The 17,963-nt window shown below is 53.2% G+C and overlaps 1 protein-coding gene across 1 annotated transcript in view; it reads right to left on the reverse strand.

Annotated features, from left to right (window-relative positions):
* The window catches only part of TBX21 (T-box 21), a 12,593-nt gene extending 5,295 nt beyond the window's left edge, over positions 1 to 7,298 (reverse strand). The window contains exon 1 of the mRNA XM_025362939.1: positions 6,579 to 7,298. Within this exon, the coding sequence (XP_025218724.1) occupies positions 6,579 to 7,069 (491 nt within the window). The 5' untranslated portion in view covers positions 7,070 to 7,298. The remainder of the gene's footprint in view (positions 1 to 6,578) is intronic.
* Positions 7,299 to 17,963: the final 10,665 nt, after the last annotated feature.

Genomic DNA, 17,963 nt, shown 5'->3' on the forward strand with positions numbered 1-17,963 from the left:
GCTAATTTTTTGCATTTTTAGTAGAGACAGGGTTTCACCATGTTGACCAAGCTGGTCTCGAACTCCTGATCTCAGGTGATCCACCCGTCTCGACCTCCCAAAGTGCTGGGATTACAGGGGTGAGCCACTATGCCCAGCCCATACTGATTTTTTTTTAAGAGATGGAGTCGGCCGGGCGCGGTGGCTCACGCCTGTAATCCCAGCACTTTGGGAGGCCGAGGCGGGCGGATCACGAGGTCAGGAGATCGAGACCATCCTGGCTAACATGGTGAAACCCCATCTCTACTAAAAATGCAAAAAATTAGCCGGGCGAAGCGGCGGGCGCCTGTAGTCCCAGCTACTCGGGAGGCTGAGGCAGGAGAATGGCGTGAACCCGGGAGGCGGAGCTTGCAGTGAGCCGAGATCGCGCCACTGCACTCCAGCCTGGGCGACTAAGCGAGAATCTGTCTCAAAAAAAAAAAAAAAAAAGAGATGGAGTCTTGCTATGCTGCCCAAACTCTACTCAAATGCCTGGGCACAGGTAATCATCCTGCCTTGGCCTCCTGAGTCACCCAAGTGGGGTTATAGGTGCTCAGCTCATCCTGTTTTTATCACTAGTAGAGGGAAATGGAGGAGACACAGGAAGAGGCTGGGGAAAAGGGAGAGGAGAAAGGAGATCTTGGTTTCTCCCTAAAAGTCTAGAATCACCACCAGCTGGAATCCCAAAATAGCCCCTGATTTACATGACACTTTGCTGGGAAGGAACCGAGAGTGGTGATGGGTCTGGTGCCAAGTTCAGCCTTCCTAAAAAACCACTTACCATCCCACCCTGATAAGACAAGGTCCAAGACCCCAAATTCTTCTGCTGGCCCTAAGAACTAAGTAGCCTTGGGATGGTTCACAGGGTCGTCATACCTCTCCCAGATTCAGAGCTCCTGGCACAGGTTCTGCTTCACTGTAACTAAGTGCAAATTTAAAAAGCAAGGAGATAGATAGTTCTTCTCAGTCATATTGGTGAATGTTTAAAAATTGATAATATTGGCTGGGACTGGTGGCTTATGCCTGTAATCCCAGCGCTTTGGGAGGTCGAGGTGGGTGGATCACCTGAGGTCAGGAGACCAGCCTGGGCAACATGGTGAAACCTCATCTCTATTAAAAATACAAAAATTAGCCAGGCGTGGTGGTGCACACCTGTAATCCCAGCTACTCGGAAGGCTGAGGCGGGAGAATCGCTTGAATCCGGGAGGCGGTGGTTGCAGTGAGCAGGGATCGTGCCACTGCACTTCAGCCTGAGCAACAGAATTAGACTCTGTGTCAAAAAAAAAAAAAAGTGGCCGGGCGCGGTGGCTCAAGCCTGTAATCCCAGCACTTTGGGAGGCCGAGACGGGCGGATCACGAGGTCAGGAGATCAAGACCATCCTGGCTAACACGGTGAAACCCCGTCTCTACTAAAAATACAAAAAAAAAATTAGCCGGGCGAGGTGGCGGGCGCCTGTAATCCCAGCTACTCGGGAGGCTGAGGCAGGAGAATGGCGTGAACCTGGGAGGCAGAGCTTGCAGTGAGCTGAGATCCGGCCACTGCACTCCAGCCTGGGCAACAGAGCGAGACTCCGTCTCAAAAAAAAAAAAAAAAAAAAAAAAAGTGATAATATCTACTGCTGATGAGGCTGTGGGAAAGTGGGTCCTCTCACAGACTATTGGTGGGGGTGTCAATTGGTAGCACCTTTTCGGAGGATATTCTGGCAATGTGTTGTACCTACTAAAGTGCAAAATGTGCTCGGGCATCAAGGGACCTCCTCGTCTACCAACCTAGATCCACTTAATAGACTCAGATGGCCACTGGCAAACAGCCAGACAAAAAGCAAAGCTGCAGCCTAGGCAACATAGTGAGACCTCATCTCTACAAAAAAATAGAAACAATTAGCTGGACATGGTGGTATGCGCCTATAGTCCCAGCTTCTCAGAAGGCTGGGTTGGGAGGATTGCTTGAGCCCAGGAGGTCGAGGCTGCAGTGAGCCATAATCGCACCACTGCACTCCAGCGTGGGTGACAGAGCAAGACCTTGTCTCATTAAAAAATAAATTAATTGGCCGGGCGCGGTGGCTCAAGCCTGTAATCCCAGCGCTTTGGGAGGCCGAGACGGGCCGATCATGAGGTCAGGAGATCGAGACCATCCTGGCTAACACAGTGAAACCCCGTCTCTACTAAAAAAAATACAAAAAAACTAGCCGGGCGAGGTGGCGGGCGCCTGTAGTCCCAGCTACTTGGGAGGCTGAGGCAAGAGAATGGCGTAAACCCGGGAGGCGGAGCTTGCAGTGAGCTGAGATCACGCCACTGCACTCTAGCCTGGGCGACAGATCGAGACTCCATCTCAACAACAACAACAAAAAATAATAAAAAATTAATTAATTAAAGTTGTTTTCACTTGCCCCAAGAGAAATGAAACCAGTTAAGCATGCTTAAGCCTAAAACAATTTCTTTTTAGCTGGGCACAATGGCTCACACCTGTAATCCCAGCACTTTGGGGGGCTGAGGCAGGAGGATTGCTTGAGATCACAGATTCGAAACCAGCCTGGGCAACATAGTAAGATTCTGTCTCCATAAAAAATAAATTTAAAAAAAAATTTAAGATCTGAAAAGTTAGGCCGGGTGCGATGGCTCACACCTGTAATCCCAGCACTTTAAGAGGCTATGGCAGGGGATCACTTGAAGTCAGGAATTTGGGACCAGCCTGGCCAACATGGCGAAACCCCGTCTCTACTAAAAATACAAAAATTAGCTGGTCATGGTGGCTCGTGCCTGTAATCTCAGCTACTCGGGAGCCTGAGGCAGGAGAATCGCTTGAACCTGGGAGGCACAGGTTGCAGTGAGCTGAGATCGCACCACTGCACTCCAGCCTGGGGGACAGAGTGAGAATCCATCTCAAAAAAAAAAAAAAAATACAAAAAGTTATCGACTAAAGTTATCTATGTGGGAGGTCCAGGTCCACTTCCTGGTCCATGAAAAATATTACAAATAAAAAAAATTAAAGTTCTTGGAGTTGGGAATGTGGAGACAAGAAAAAAATTGTAATGACTGTGAGGGTAGCAAGGATAGTGTGGGACTGAAATTGTTGTTTTACCAACCTCTATCTTCACATGCACAGATCCAAATGCAAATTGAGCTTAACACAACACAGCTACCCAAAGTTATCTTAATTATTATAATCAACCCATCACACCCAGAAAAGTGGGGATTGCCAGCAATTAATACACACCCACACACCCACAGAGACACAGGCCTCTCTCTTCCTCTACTGAGAATGTCTACCATCAACTCTTATATACTCGCCAACACATTCGCTACAGACACACACTGCCACACAGAAACCCTCGCACAAGCCTGTATGGGGCATTATCAGGCTGCCCCAAATCTCCAGACACAAACATAGACACCAAAGTCTCCCATTGGGCCAATCCATTGCTTTGTTCTCAATTCCCCTCTCTCTGTCCCATCTGAGCTGCCTTGATCAATCTCCGGCCCCAGGAATCACCACCTGTGCCCCGCCCCATTTCTGCCCATTGGGAAGAGTGTGCCACTGGTGCTGATCAATATCGAGGGATAGATCCAGGGTGGGTGGGAGAGGAAGAATCCGGGACGGCGTGAGTCAGCTCAAGGCAAAAAGCCGCGGGGCTGTAGGTGGGCCTGGGGTGGGAGAACTTTTCAAAAAGGAAGAAAGTCATGGGTGATGTGGTATGACTGGTGGGTCACTGGAACCCACAGAGGGATAGGCCAGCCCACAAAAGCAGGAGGACGGAAAGGAAGCTGTGCTATGAGCCCAAAAGCCTGTTTTGAGAGGAAATGGCCACTGACTTTCCAGATCTCAGGAGCCCAAGCTGAGAAGGTACGGAGGTAATCTGGGGCTGGTGGGACTGAATTGGGTTGGTGTGTCCTCTGTCCCCTTCATGGCAGCGTGGGGCCTCTGAAGCCTGATCCAAGAAAAAGCACCAAAAGAAACAGTGAGGAGCCACTGCCTCCTTCAACAGGGACTCTACGTTGCCCAAAGTGGCCCCTCAGAATGGAGCAAAAAGTGTGAGGATTGTAAAATACACACACACATTTGTGAAGCAATCAGAGAAGCTTGGTGATATTTAGGAAATTCTTTTCAGGTTTGCTAATGGTATTGCATTCATTTAAAAAAAGTCATTTTTAGAGGTGCAGAGATAAAATAATATCTAGAATGTACTTAGTAATTACTATATTACTAATATAGTTGCAGACAGAAAAAGCAAAGTGAGGATGCAGAAACAAGATTGGACCCATACTGACAGCTGTGGAAGCTGGGTGATGGAAGTCTGTTACATTTTTCTGTCCATGTTTGTATGTAGTGGAACTTTTCATTATAAAAAAATGTAAGTGTATGTATCTAAAAGGGGGACAAAAAAACTTGTCAAGTGAGAATTACTCAGCAGGAACACCAAGGAAAGGAGGCCATGGGAGTAGAGATGGCGATACACACTCCGAGAATCATCCCCTCAAGTGCCTCCCTGAAGTGCTCTACAGCCTCCCTGAAGCTGGCTCTACAGGCAGAGAGGCAGCCCCCTAACACTGGCCAACTCCCTAATGTGTTGGCTGATGCTCCATCCATCCCAACCCTCAAGACTGGCAGGGGGAGGCAGAGGCCTGGCAGAGGCTGTGGGGAGACCCCAGCAAGGGCCCAGGGTGGGAAGGCCTCCTGACCACACAACGGAGTGGAAGGTTAAGAGGCCCCACTTCTGGTCTGCTGTGTGATGGAGTGCAAGCCACTAGCTGTCCCTGCAACTCAGTGACCTCAACTGTAAAATGGGGAGACTGCTTGGCCTACCTAACGCACAGTGAAATAATGGAAGTGAAAGCACTCTGAATGCATTGGGGCCTTCGGAGAGCGTGGGTGGCTGTTTTTACTGGTGGCCGTAGGGGGCCAGAGAAAGAAACCCAGGCAAATACCATCTGGGCTCTAGTGCCAGCTCTGCCTGCAATGAGTGTGTTGTGTGACCTTGGTAGAGTCTCTTGCTGTCTCTGGGCCTGTTTCCCTGTCTGTGCAGTGAGAGGGACAGGATCTTCTGGGTCCCTTCCAATTCAGACACATTGGGACCAAAAGCTTGGGCTGTGTCTGGGTATACCCAAAGGGTGACTAGGGTTGGGGGGAGCAGAGAGGAATTATCAGAAGGCTTAGGAAATGAAGGCTGAGCTATCAAAGAACATGCCAGCTTTCCTGGGTTCATCCCAGGGAAAGTGGAACAGCTCAGTAACTTGAAGCCAGTTGTGGCTGGCAACAGGTTCCTCAGTCCCAGGCTACCCCACAAAAATCATCTGGAGGGAAGAAGGTTCCAGCAATGCCCAGATCGAATACCAACCCCTGGGGCCCAACATGGCCTTCTCCCTCTCCCCTCCACCCCAAGCCCCACATTTGGTATCCACACCTCCTGGACCTCAGACCCAGTGTCCCAGGTCCACCAATGACAACAGCCCCTCCACACTGGTCCTCACCGGTCCCCTGCTCACATGGGCCCCACTGGGAAGGGTGGGTGCACACAGCCCATACCAGACACAGCCCACTCCGGGAGTTGCTTACTAAACAAATACCACACAAGTTGCAGGTTTCTGTTTCTTTCCTTGTGCAGGAGGCTCTATCCGGAAGCAGCACCCTCAGCCCCAAACTCTCCCCATCACGCACAGGGCTCAGGGACCCCGAGCCATGGAGCCATAGGACTCCCCTTCCCCACTTCCCCAGGCTGAACCAGTGAATATCTGGACAGGAGTGTGGCGAAGGTTTTCACTGGACCTGCCTCAAAGGGTGCAGTGTGGGGTTGGCCACCAGGCTGGACCCCTGGGTGAGCTTCATCTGCCCAGGCCCGTGGGCATTTGTGCCTGGAAGGGATCTGTGCCCCCTACAAGCTTTACCGCCACTCCCCCCCATCCCCATACACACACACACACACACACCCACACCAGACATATGATCTCAAAGTAAGACCGGAAAGGAAACTTGGCGACTGCTTCTCCATGTCACCAAATCCCAGTCTCACCCCCTACACACACACACACACACACACACACACACTACCACCACCACCACACCACCACCACCACTACTAAAGCTGACCTGAGCACACGAGCAGCAAAGGAGCCGGGGAGGTGGACGCAGTGAGCCCAGGAGATAAGGGGTTCCCTTCCCCTCCAGTTTCCCACACAGGAGGCCCAGGCGTCCCGTCGGCGCAGAACACAGGCTTTCACTGCCCGCTGCGGCTCCTCTCCAGTAGAGAGTGGGGCAGGGGCGCACACCAATTCTGGGTGAAGCCACAGTCACCCTTTCCCTAAATCAAGGTGACTTCTCACTGCTCCGTACTCACCCGTCTCCCTTGTGAGTCCTCTGGCTGTTGGTGCAACAGCCTGGGCACAGACGCCCCTCGGGAGCTTTCCCTGTCCTTTCTACAACCCCACTCCCCTGTCTCCTTACGCTGAAGTCAAAGCCATGAGGGACACGGAGTCAGAAGCACTGTCGAGCCAGAAAAACAGAGTAGACGTTCTTGTTCCGGGCGGGGGCACAGAGGCCCTGCGGGCCGGCGCGCCGCACTCACCGTCCCTGCTTGGTGATGATCATCTCTGTCTGGTGCTGATTAAACTTGGACCACAACAGGTGGTTGTTGAGCGCGACTCTCAGTTTCCCCGACACCTCCAGCCCCGCGGGTAGCGCGTAGTCCTCACGCGGCCCCGGGTAAAGCCCGGCGCGCGGGTCCGGGGCGGCGTAGCCCTCGCCCGGCTGGTAGCCCTCGGCGCCCGCGGGCGGCGGGAAGGACTCGCCCGCGCCGGGGAAGCCGGCCGCCTGGGGCCGCGGCGGGTAGGCGTAGGCGCCAAGGAAGCGGCTCGGCGGGGCGGGCACCAAGGCGCCCCCCGGGTAGGGCGACCCCAGGCTGCCGCCCCCGCGACGCTCGGCCGCGTCCTGAGCACCCGGCTCCGGGTAGAAGTAGCGGTGCTGCGGGTCGGCGCCAGGCTCCCGGCCCTCGTCGCTCGCCGGCATCGGCTCGGTGCCCGTCAGCATGTCTCCACAGCCCAGCTCCACGATGCCCATCCGGGGCGGGCTGGCACCTTCCCGCAGCCGTCGAGGACCCGCCCCTCCGCGCGCGGAAGCAGGCGAGAGGGTCGCGTGGGCTGGGATGGGCAGGGGGCAGGGGGCAGGGGGCAGGGGGCGGGGGCCCCGAGGGCCGGGTGGGGGACCCCACCGGAGCCCGGGATCTGACGCCTGGCTTCTGCGCCCGCGTGCGGCAGGCGCGCGGCAGCTCTCAGGCTTCCTCTCCAGCGGGCCGCTGTCACTAGAGTCGCGGCGCTTTGCTGTGGCTTTATGAAGCTCTCCGGCTCCCCCCACTCAGCCACCTCGGCCCTGCTCCGCCTCGCCCCACCCCGCCCTCTCGTGGCTAATACTAGGCAAATTCTACGCTCTTAGCGAGGACTGCAGGGCCCCCCACGGTGGAGACAAGCGAGAGCCCGTGCGCGCTCACCCTGTAGTTCGAAGACCTTGCTTTCTGGGAGCATCAGCTCGGCTGCCTGACACACCAGCCCGTGGCTCTCTTCTGGACCCTCGGGGAAATTCAGCCTAGCTTTGAAGGCTCAGTTCAAAAGCCCTCTCCTACAGGAAGCCTTCCGAGATGGCCCAAGTGGGACTCTCTGGGCCTTCTCTTAGCACTCAGAGGCTCGGGGCGCGGGCACACAAGAAGCAACTTTGACCATGAACATCCAACTGATCTTTATTGATACCTACCGTGTGCCCAGACTCTGTGCTAAGTGACCTTTCGGGTTGCCCTCTTTCTCCTCACCAGAGGTCCACACGTGCTGAGTTGGCTGCATCTTGTAGCTCTAGCCCTGGGGGCATACCTGGAACCTGATGGACACCAGGAAGAGTTCCTTAAAGCGCACTGCATCAGCAGCAGCCAGGGGTTTGCAGGGCCCTGAGCTGAGCCTGGCCGGGCCCACAAAGGCTCCCCCACCCCGCATGGCAGTCATGGGCACTGGAAGTAGCATTGGGCTGCCAGTGCTGAGAGTCCCAGGTCTGGCTCTGCCTAGCAGGTATATGTGACCCAGGCAAGTCATTTTCCTTGCCTGAAAGTCAACCTCACGTGCCTCATCCATAGATTGGGGGAAATAAACAGATCTACTTTTCAGGGGGGCTGCAAGCCTTACATGAGAGGGTGTACGTGTGCAGCACTTTCCAATCTATTATTATACCTGGATGGAAAAGCTGCTTTGAACAGATTCAGAGCCGGCTGACAGGAAGGAAACCCACCACATGCTCTAAAGGGCTGCCTCGGAGATAGGACGACGGAGACTTTTCTTTCTCCATCTTCCTTTTATGTTAACGAATGTATTAGACTCCTTTTATGATGAAAACTATCCGTTCCCCCCCGCCAATTGAAAATAGCATCTTTGGGAGTTTTCCTGTGTATAAAGATGAAACATACTTATATAGGAAATTTAAGTAGCACAGAAAAGTAAAAACAAGACTGTATAAATCACCCCAAATTCCACCCCCTAAAGGCAAACAGGATTAACATTTCAGTGAACACCCTCCGAGACGGCACTCCTTATACACTCTCTGTCTCTGTCTTTTGCACACATGCACAAATATATAATTTATATAAACACTACACATGCTGCTTTGTAATGTGTACTTTTATTCACTCCACAAGGTGTCATAGAATATTTTGCATATCGATATATAAAGATTTACATTTTTAAGAGTACTTTGAAAAATACCTTAATATTTTCTTCATGTTAAAGTTTAACTTCTCCTCTTCCTACCCTCACCCCAGCCCTCCCCAGTTCTCCCCTGGGAACTGGCCCCAGCTCTACACGTCTGTCCCAGCCTGACAGGGCTTCACCCTTAGGGGCCCATGGGGACTCTCTGCTCCCAAATAGAGCTGAACCAAGAGGCAGGTTGGCAGGCAAAGGCAAAGCTGGGGACTCCAGGAGGTGGGCATGACCCAGGGAGGGTTGGGAGAGAGAGAATCAGCACATCTTTTGAGGTTGGAGACCGGATACATGACAGTACCAGAAACACAGGACTGGACTCCTCCTCAACACCTTACCCACCATTTCTCCATACCTTAAGGAAGACGGAAGTTTCTACCTGATGTTCAAAGTGGGACAGCATTGCTTGGAAGAGAGGGTGACCTTGTGATCCTTCACTACTTTTAGGGAAACATGAGAGCTTTCAGTAAGACCCTCGTGAATGACTAATTCCCCAGGAGATGTGAAACTGTTGAATGCTGACACCTCTTTGCGGGACATTTTTGCTCAGTGCTTGGCTGTTGAAGATCAAATGGAGTCTTGCTCCTTCCTCTCTCTCCCCCTCCTCTTTTCCACACTAATCCTCAGGTCAAGTGATCTATCCCTTTGCCTCTGAACAGGATGACATGAGCCCCCAACCCAGCTTTCTGGGGCAGGTGGAATTATGAATCTCAGAATCAGGTGGTCCTGGGGCCGTGCCTCTGGAGGAAGAGGAAGGCTGGGGTGGTCTCTTTAGAACCTGACAGGCTGTTATAGGGTCTTACAGCCTGGTTCCTCAATCCCAGATTTCTCACCCCCTCTTTCCAATTTCTTCCACCCAAAAAAGAAAGTGCTTGTGAAAAGCGGGGGCTGAGTGGCCCTGGTGTCACTGCTGCCAGTCCCGCCCCTCTGCCAGCTTGGGTGAGAATAAGGGCCCTGGCAGTGACACCTTCTCCTCCAGCTGCCACTTCACTCTTCTCCAAGGCCCTGGGGCTGGAAAGATGAGAAAAGAAGAGCGAGGAGATGAGGCCCCCTGGGATCCCCTCACTTCCCCATGACTGCCCCTCCAAGACCGTCGCTATCCCATCAATACAGGGAGCATTTATGAGGCTGGCCCTGGTGAGACAGGAGTGAAGAAACACAAGGTAACTGTTCAGGAATGAGAGAGACATGACCTCCAACCAGCATCACATTTTATGAGACAGGGTGGATGGTAAATATTCGAAATGGAATAAGACACCAAACTCACACACTGCATTTGTGGCAGAGCTGAAGCTAGAACCCAGGTATCTTGACTCTCAGGCCAGTGCTCTTCCCACAAGAGTGAGGGAGAATCATACTAACACTAGAAAAGGTTTAGAAAACATAAAGGTTTTAGAAAACAGAAAAGGTTTAGAAAACAGGCTGAGCGTGGTGGCTCACACCTGTAATCCCAGCACTTTGGGAGGCTGAAGTCGATGAATCACTTGAGGTCAGGAGTTCGAGACCAGCCTGGCCAACATGGTGAAACCCCATTTCTACTAAAAACACAAAAATAAACTGGGCATGGTGGGCGCCTGTAATCCCAGCTACTCGGGAGGCTGAGGCAGGAATATCGCTTGAAACCAGGAGGCAGAGGTTGCAGTGAGCTGAGATCGTGCCACGGTGCTCCAGCCTAGAGACAGAGCAAGACTCCATCTCAAAACAAAAACAAAAACAAAAATTAGCCAAGTGCGGTGGCTGGCCCCTGTAATCCCATGTACTCAGGAGGCTGAGGCAGGAGAATCACTTGACCCCAGGAGGAGGAGGTTGCAGTGAGCCGAGATTGTGCCACTGCACTCCATGCTGAGTGACAGAGGGAGACTCGGTCTCAAAAAACCAAAAGAAAAAAAGAAAAAGAAAGAAAGAAAGAAAAGGTTTAGAAAACAGAAAAGAAAATCATCCCTAATCCCACAGCCTAGACGCTGGTTCTCTCCATGCTGTTGTCCTCTGCAAACATTCGGGGCTTCCTTTCAAACTGTTTCCCATGAAGACTCAAAATGAGAGAAGCTCCCCGGAGGTCACACAGCACTTGCTTCACCTGCGGGCTGCAGACTGTGCCAGGAAGCTGTGACAATGTGGATTTCTGGGACTTGCTTCTAGATATTCTGAGGCCCAGGCCTGTGGCAGGTCTCTAGAATCTGTGTGTTTAAGGACTCCAGGTGATGCGTCGGACTTCAGGGAGTCCATGCACCCCACTCCCAGGCTCCCTCCCGTTTTGCTGTCCCACCTCCAAGTCCCATCCTGTGAGTCAGTGTGCCCTGAGCTTGCTGGGTATGCACAGTGAGGGCAGTGGTGGAGGTTTTATGCCTGAGAAGGGTGGCTGCAGGCATTGAGATTTCCTTATTAATGCTCTAGGACCAGATGATTCCTCACCCCAGAGTCTACCAGCCACCTGGGTTCTCTCCTGAAAATGTATGGAGTGCCGAGCTCCCTAGGCATCTGGAAGCCTCTTGGATGGGCTTAGTGGGGCAGCTGGGGAGGAACGACTATTACTGGAAACTGTTTTTTTGTTTTGTTTTGTTTTTTGAGACAGGGTCTTGCTCTGTCTCCCAGGCTGGAGTGCAGTGGTGTGATCTGGGCTCACTGCAACCTCTGCCTCCTGGGTTCAAGCAATTCTCCTGCCTTGGCCTCCCGTGGTAGGCGGGACTACAGGCACATGCCACCATGCCTGGCTAATTTTTTGTATTTTTAGTAGAGATGGGGTTTCACCATGTTGGCCAGGCTGGTCTAGATCTCCTGACCTCGTGATCCGCCCGCCTCAGCCTACCAAAGTGTTGGGATTACAAGTGTGAGCCACCGAGCCCAGCCTACTGGAAACTGTTAGTGGAGCATGGCATGGCACCAGGACCCAGGATTTCCGCCCTCCACCCTGCTGGGCAGAGCCTTAGAGGCTGTGAAAGGGTAGACAGTAAAAGAGAGGGGGCAGCAAGTTGGGGAGGCGGCATGAAAAGAAAGAGAGAGCAAAGTGAGAGGCTTAGGGTACATTTCTGAAAGAATGATTTAGAGCCAGAGAGGGACAGGGACCACAAAGTCAGAGACCCAGATCGTGACTCAGTGGGAAAGTCTCAGGCTGGGCCTGCGAGAGGGGCATGAAAGAAAGGAGACAGAGAGAGATGGGCCAATGGGAGGAAAATCTGCAGAGGCAGAGAGGCCTGTGGGTGCTGGAGCTGGGGCAAAGAGAAACGGAGTGGGGAGACTTAGTTGGGTGGCTGGGTTGGAACCTGAATCCCAACACTTACTGGCTGTGTGACCTATTAAAGTATCTTAACCTCTCTGGTTTTCTTGTCAGTAAATGGAGCTATCAGACCTCTGCCAGGACTAACTGGGTCTGTCGTGTGAAGATTGAGGGGTGCTGTCCTAAGGCTGAAACAAAACAGAGACACAGACTGTGCTAACCCCTCTTTCCTCTACTCCCAGCCACCTACAACTGCCCTTTCCTCCCTCTGGCTTAGTGGCTCATCCACGAAGTGTCCTTCAGGTCCATTCTCAGCCTCCACTCAGGGCCTGGGGCCAAAAGAGAGCCCCTGTGTTCATAAGACTCCCATCTTAGAAAGGGACAGGCTTGGCCGGGCGCGGTGGCTCAAGCCTGTAATCCCAGCACTTTGGGAGGCCGAGGCGGGCGGATCACGAGGTCAGGAGATCAAGACCATCCTGGCGAACACGGTGAAACCCCGTATCTACTAAAAAAAATACAAAAAACTGGCTGGGCGAGGTAGCGGACGCCTGTAGTCCCAGCTACTCCTGAGGCTGAGGCAGGAGAATGGCGTGAACCTGGGAGGCAGAGCTTGCAGTGAGCCGAGATCCTGCCACTGCACTCCAGCCCGGGCGGCAGAGCGAGACTCCGTCTCAAAAAAAAAACAAGAAAAAAAAAAAAAAAAAGAAAGGGACAGGCTTCCCCTCCTGATACCCATATACCATTCCCTGGGTACCTGAGGGCTGGATAAGCCAGGCCCTTGGAGATCTGGGATCACAAAGATAAATTAGTCCCTGCCCCCAAAGAGCTCCTAGCAAGGTGACCCCAGGGGCCAGAAATCTCAAGCCCCTCAGCCGTCTTGCCCCTGGGGTGTAGACTCACAACACACCACGTGCACACACGCCATCATCCACGCATGTGCACATGCACCCCACGCAGAGCTACGCTAGGGAAATCTCTGCGATCCAGTCCCCGCAGCCCCATCACCTGCTCTTGCCCCACATCCAGCATCCCAGAGCTCCTTCAGCATCTGACTCTGCCCACCCCGTGCGCCCTGAATCCCCTCCCCCTCTGGGCCCAGACTGCCAGTCCTTCAGAGGGCATGGCCGGAACCATCGGATTAACAGCCAGAGAGGGGGAAAGGGGAGGGACAAGCACCTGTAGAATCCCCCCTCCCTGTGACAGCTGCGGGAGTTCCGAGTCCCGAGCACCCAGCACCAGGCGGTCAGTGTGAACACAGAACAGAGGGCTCTTCCCAAGGTCAAGGGCTCCAGGCTCTCATCTGCAGGCTGGGTCACCCTTCCCCACGCACATACCCTTAAGCTTGAGCAGCCCTTACCCCTGGGCTCCAGGCCAGGCCTGGGTGCCTTTCAGTCCTCCTTCTCCATGGCATCTTATTTTCAATCATCTATCCTCTCTCTATCTCTAGCTGCTCTCACCCCCGCCCAGCATTTCACACAAGACCCACATCCCCCACCCACACCCACGCATGCAGGAGGCCGCCCCCGCTGCACTCCCAGGCTAGGGTTCCTGCGCCCTCCTGAAGGGATATTCAGACGTCGGGTACTTGGGTAACTCTGTTATCAAGGGGGCATGCCAGGGTATGGATGGGCAAGCCCAAGCTTCAGGAGGCCCCGGGGAGAGGCTGTGCCCCCACCCTTCCTGGGGAATCTCAGCAGACAGGCCCTTAATCTCAGGCAGGAAGAAGGGTCTGGTTACCAGGAATTGGGGGGGAGGGGAGGAAATATCCAGGGCTTTGGGTAAAAGGAGCTGGGACAGGAGGGAAGAAAAAGAAGAGCCAAGGAAAAGGGACCTGGAGGGAGGGCGCAGGCTGAGGGGTTGGTTAACCTCCACGCTGCCAAGCTCCTCTCTGCTTCCCATCTTGCCATCTTGGCATGACTTCCTGGCACAGTCAGGCTCTGCCAGACCAGGCCTCGCTGTCCTTCAGAGGGCCAGCCACCCCCTGGGGCCTCCTCTCTCCCTAAGGTTCTCTCTGGCTTCCTGGGATCTGTGGGCAGCCCTGTGTGCCCGTGTCTCTCAGGGCTCCTGAGTGTCTGGGTTCCTCTGGTCTGATTTGGCCCCTCTCTGGGTCCCCATGTTTTTGCCTGAGTCTTGTGTATCCTCTTTATGTCCACTCCTATCCCTGGGACCTGTGAGAGGTCTGCACGCTGGTCCTGAGTGTAGGTTATGTGCCTCTCTCTCTGTCTCTGTATCTGTTACCTGTGGGCCTCGGAACTTTCCTTGTCTCTGTAGCGTGTTTGTGTCTGTCTCTGCATCTTCATGTCACTGTCCATGTCTCCAGGGCTATCCAGTGCTCCATGTATCTCCTGCATGTCTGTCTGTCTGTCTGTCTGTCTGGGACTAGGCCCCATCTGTGAGTTGGCTCTGGCCTTCCTGTGTCTGGCCTACAGCTTTTTGCCTTGTGCACCTGGTTAATGTCGCAGGGTGCGGGTGAGACAGAACAGACTTACGGACTTGGCCAGGGATAAATGAGAGAGGAAGAGGGAAAAGGGCATGGGGGGTATTGGGGGGAACAGTCCCATTCCTAAATGGTGCCCGAAGCAAGCTGCCCAGCCCTGAAATGCCAGGGTGAAGCTCTATGTGGCCAGGGGGAAAGGGAGAGAAGGCATGGCAAGGAACACACCTGCCTCAGGGCTGGCAGCAGAGTTGCACAGAAACAGAAACAGACCTAGTTGGTACATGGAGGTAGGCCCTCTACATACCAGAAACAGGACGCAGAAACAGGTGGAAAGGCAAACATGGAACTCTAGGTTCTGATCCTGGCTCTGCCACTGGCCTAGATCACCTTCGGCTAGGCCCTTTCCCTCTGTGTGCTGCCGTTTTCTGCTCTGTAAAATGAGACAGTTAGCAAGGACCATCCCCTAGAATTCTGTTAGAGAGCCAGAGTGACAGAAGACATCCCTAAACCCAGGACAGAAGACTAGTTGCCCCTTTCTGTCCTTAAGGAGGTGTCCCAAAGACCCTTCTAGTACCAACAGCCTCTGTGTCTGCGATTCAGCACCACTAGGGGCAGGACAGAGGGAAGAATGGAGGTTAGACAGCAGGAAGGACTTCCCGACAAGCAGTGGGAGGGTGAGGAGACCCCAGCTTCTCCCAGCAGTCCTCCAGGCCCCTCTGTCAGGGATGGGGGTGGCCCTCTGTCAGGGATGGGGGTGGAGGGGCAGGAGTGGGGGGCACTCAGCAGCTGGGTAATTAGCCATCACTCTCAGGCCCTGCGGGGAGGGGCTGGCTGGACTGAGAAACCAACGCAAAGTGACAGGGGTGGTTTTGACACGCGGTGGAGCTGACGGGCCCAGGGGGCTGGGGCTTTGGTTTGGGGGGGTTGGAAATCCCATCAAATGATTAAAAAATAGGTCAGAGGGAATAAGCCACAGCCGGCACTGGGTCCGTGGTGAGAATGCCATGTCGCTTCCCCAGGGCTGTGGGCCAGAATAGAGTGGGGGAGCTGAGGAGCGTTTGCAGTAGGCGGGTGAGCTGGGAGTGGGGACAAGAGGGCTGCAGGCCAAGCAGCTGGCCGTCTGCTTTCCTCAGCCCTGTCTCACGGGGACATTTTGGGATTCTACCTGCAGCCCACCTCCTGGCCTTCCTGTTGTGCCATCTTCCTCCTCAAAGGCAGGATGCTGCAGCTCTTCCTCTGTTCCCCCTACCCCACCCACAACATATATACAAACTCCATTCAAGAAACACTGAGACTACTGCCGCATGTGGAAACCCTTCTTACCTTCTAGCCTTAGGATCTCCTGCGTAAAGGCAGCTTGCTGACTTATCCTACATCTCTCGCCCATCTGAACTAATTCACCTGCCGCTGCATCCCCTTTGCCATCTTGCCAACTCTGCAAGGGGTCCACTTTGGCCCTCCAGCTTGTTCTCAGAGTGTCCTTTTCCCTCCTTCTCTCCTTTTCTGCCTTCCCAACTTCTGCCACAAATCATAACCACAGCAGCCTGGGAAAGGCAGAGAACAAGGAGGAGTGAGGTAGTAGACTCAGGAGCCTGGGACAGGTTGGTGATCTCTAAGCACTTAGAGATCTGAGTAGGTGGAGGCTGATTGACTGTGTCTGCATTGTACAGGAATTTGAGATTCCTGGTAATGTTCCCCCTATTTAGGCAGTTTAGAGCCACCTCCCACCTCCTCTACTGAAGACTGGGACATTCCTTCAGCTGTCTTCCCACAACCCCTTAAATTGCAGCTTAATCCCATTTCCTTTTCTGAGGTCACTGAAACTCATGGAGAGATTAGCACCTGAAATCTGGGAGTGGAACAGAGGCTTGGCATCCACATGCCACAACTACCTTCCTTATAAATCCTAGGCACAGGCAGAAATCAGGCGGGCAACCAGGGTCTGAAGCAGAGGGACAAACCCAGCATTAGGCTTCCAGCAGTGCTGTCTCCAGCTGAGCGGGCACCTGGGTCCCAGCCACTGGAATGGAGGACACCCAAGGCCATGTTGGCGTGAAAATGGATTGGCTAGGTCTGACCTTGAGTTTAACCCCACTTACCACCCCAGACACAGATCCGCTCTGACACACAAGTCAGAGCGTTTTCCCCTGAGATTTCCCCGGGAGCCTTCTGTTTGCTGCTTGCCCTGCTCAGTTTCCCAGGAAGTGTCAGAAGGCGTCCAGCCTATCTCCTCCCACCAGGGCCATGGGCAGCTGGCTGGACTGACCTGGGCACTGAGAAGCACCCTGGACCCACATCTCTGGCCACAGGGGACATAAAGCTGGCATGGCTGTCTAGTGTTGCCCCCTCTCCTTGCTCACCTCCATTTCTTTCCAATCACTGGCATCAGAACCTGACATTCTGTGAGTTGGGAAAGGGTGGTTATGGTCAGGCAAGTTCTTAGCAACTGGACCAGTAACTGGGAATTGAGATACTGACCTCATCGCCTTGCATTTCACACACATGCACACACTGAACTGGGGCCACCACCCGAGACCCAGGGTCCTGCAAATGGGCAGTGGGACATGGGGCTCCCAGGCTCCCATGCACGACCCTGGATGTTGCCAAATCTAGCTTGTACTTTGTCTCAATCCTCGACTCCCAGCGAGTTTGGAAACTGTAAAAGCCCCACTTCTTCCTAATTAACCTCCTCCTCCCATCACCACTCTGGGCTGAGGGGTAAAGGACGAGATAAGAGAATATCCCGGCCGGGCATAATGGTTCATGCCTGTAATCCTAGCATTTTGGGAGGCCAAGGTGGGCAGATCCCTTGAGGTCAGGAGTTCAAAACCAACCTGGCCAACATGGTGAAACCCCATCTCTACTAAAAATACAAAAAAAAGACTATCTGGTCGTGGTGGCAGGGGCCTGTAATCTCAGCTACTGGGAGGCTGAGGCAGGAGAATTGCTTGAACCTGGGAAGTGGAGGTTGCAGTGAGCTGAGATTGCACCACTGCACTCCAGCCTGGGCAACAGAGAGAGACTCTCAAAAAAAAAAAAAAAAAAAAAGAACATCCCCAGGCAACTCATACCCCTTTATACCCCTTTATTTCTTTTCTTTCTTTCTCTCTCTCTCTCTTTTTTTTTTTTTTTTTTTTTTGGTTAAGACTAGTCAATATACCTTTGATTTCATTAGACTTCACAATGGTGTGAAGGCAACTGGATGGGAACCATTATTCCCATTTTACAGACAAGGAAACTGAGATGTAAAAAAGTTAAGTATCAGCCAGACACGGTGGCTCATGCCTGTAATCCCCGCACTTTGGGAGGCCGAGGTGGGAGGATCACAATGTCAGGAAATTGAGACCATCCTGGCCAACATGGTGAAACTGTCTCTACTAAAAATACAAAAATTAGCTGGTGTGGTGGCGTGCACCTGTAGGCCCAGCTACTCAGGAGGCTGAGGCAGGAAAATCGCTTGAACCAGTGAGTTGGAGGTTGCAGTGAGCCAGGATTGCACCACTGCACTCCAGCCTGGTGACAGAGCGAGACTCCATCTCAAAAAAAAAAAAAAAAAAAAAAAAAAAAATA

Source organism: Theropithecus gelada, chromosome 16, assembly GCF_003255815.1.
Source record: "Theropithecus gelada isolate Dixy chromosome 16, Tgel_1.0, whole genome shotgun sequence".
NCBI classification, from domain to species: domain Eukaryota; kingdom Metazoa; phylum Chordata; class Mammalia; order Primates; family Cercopithecidae; genus Theropithecus; species Theropithecus gelada.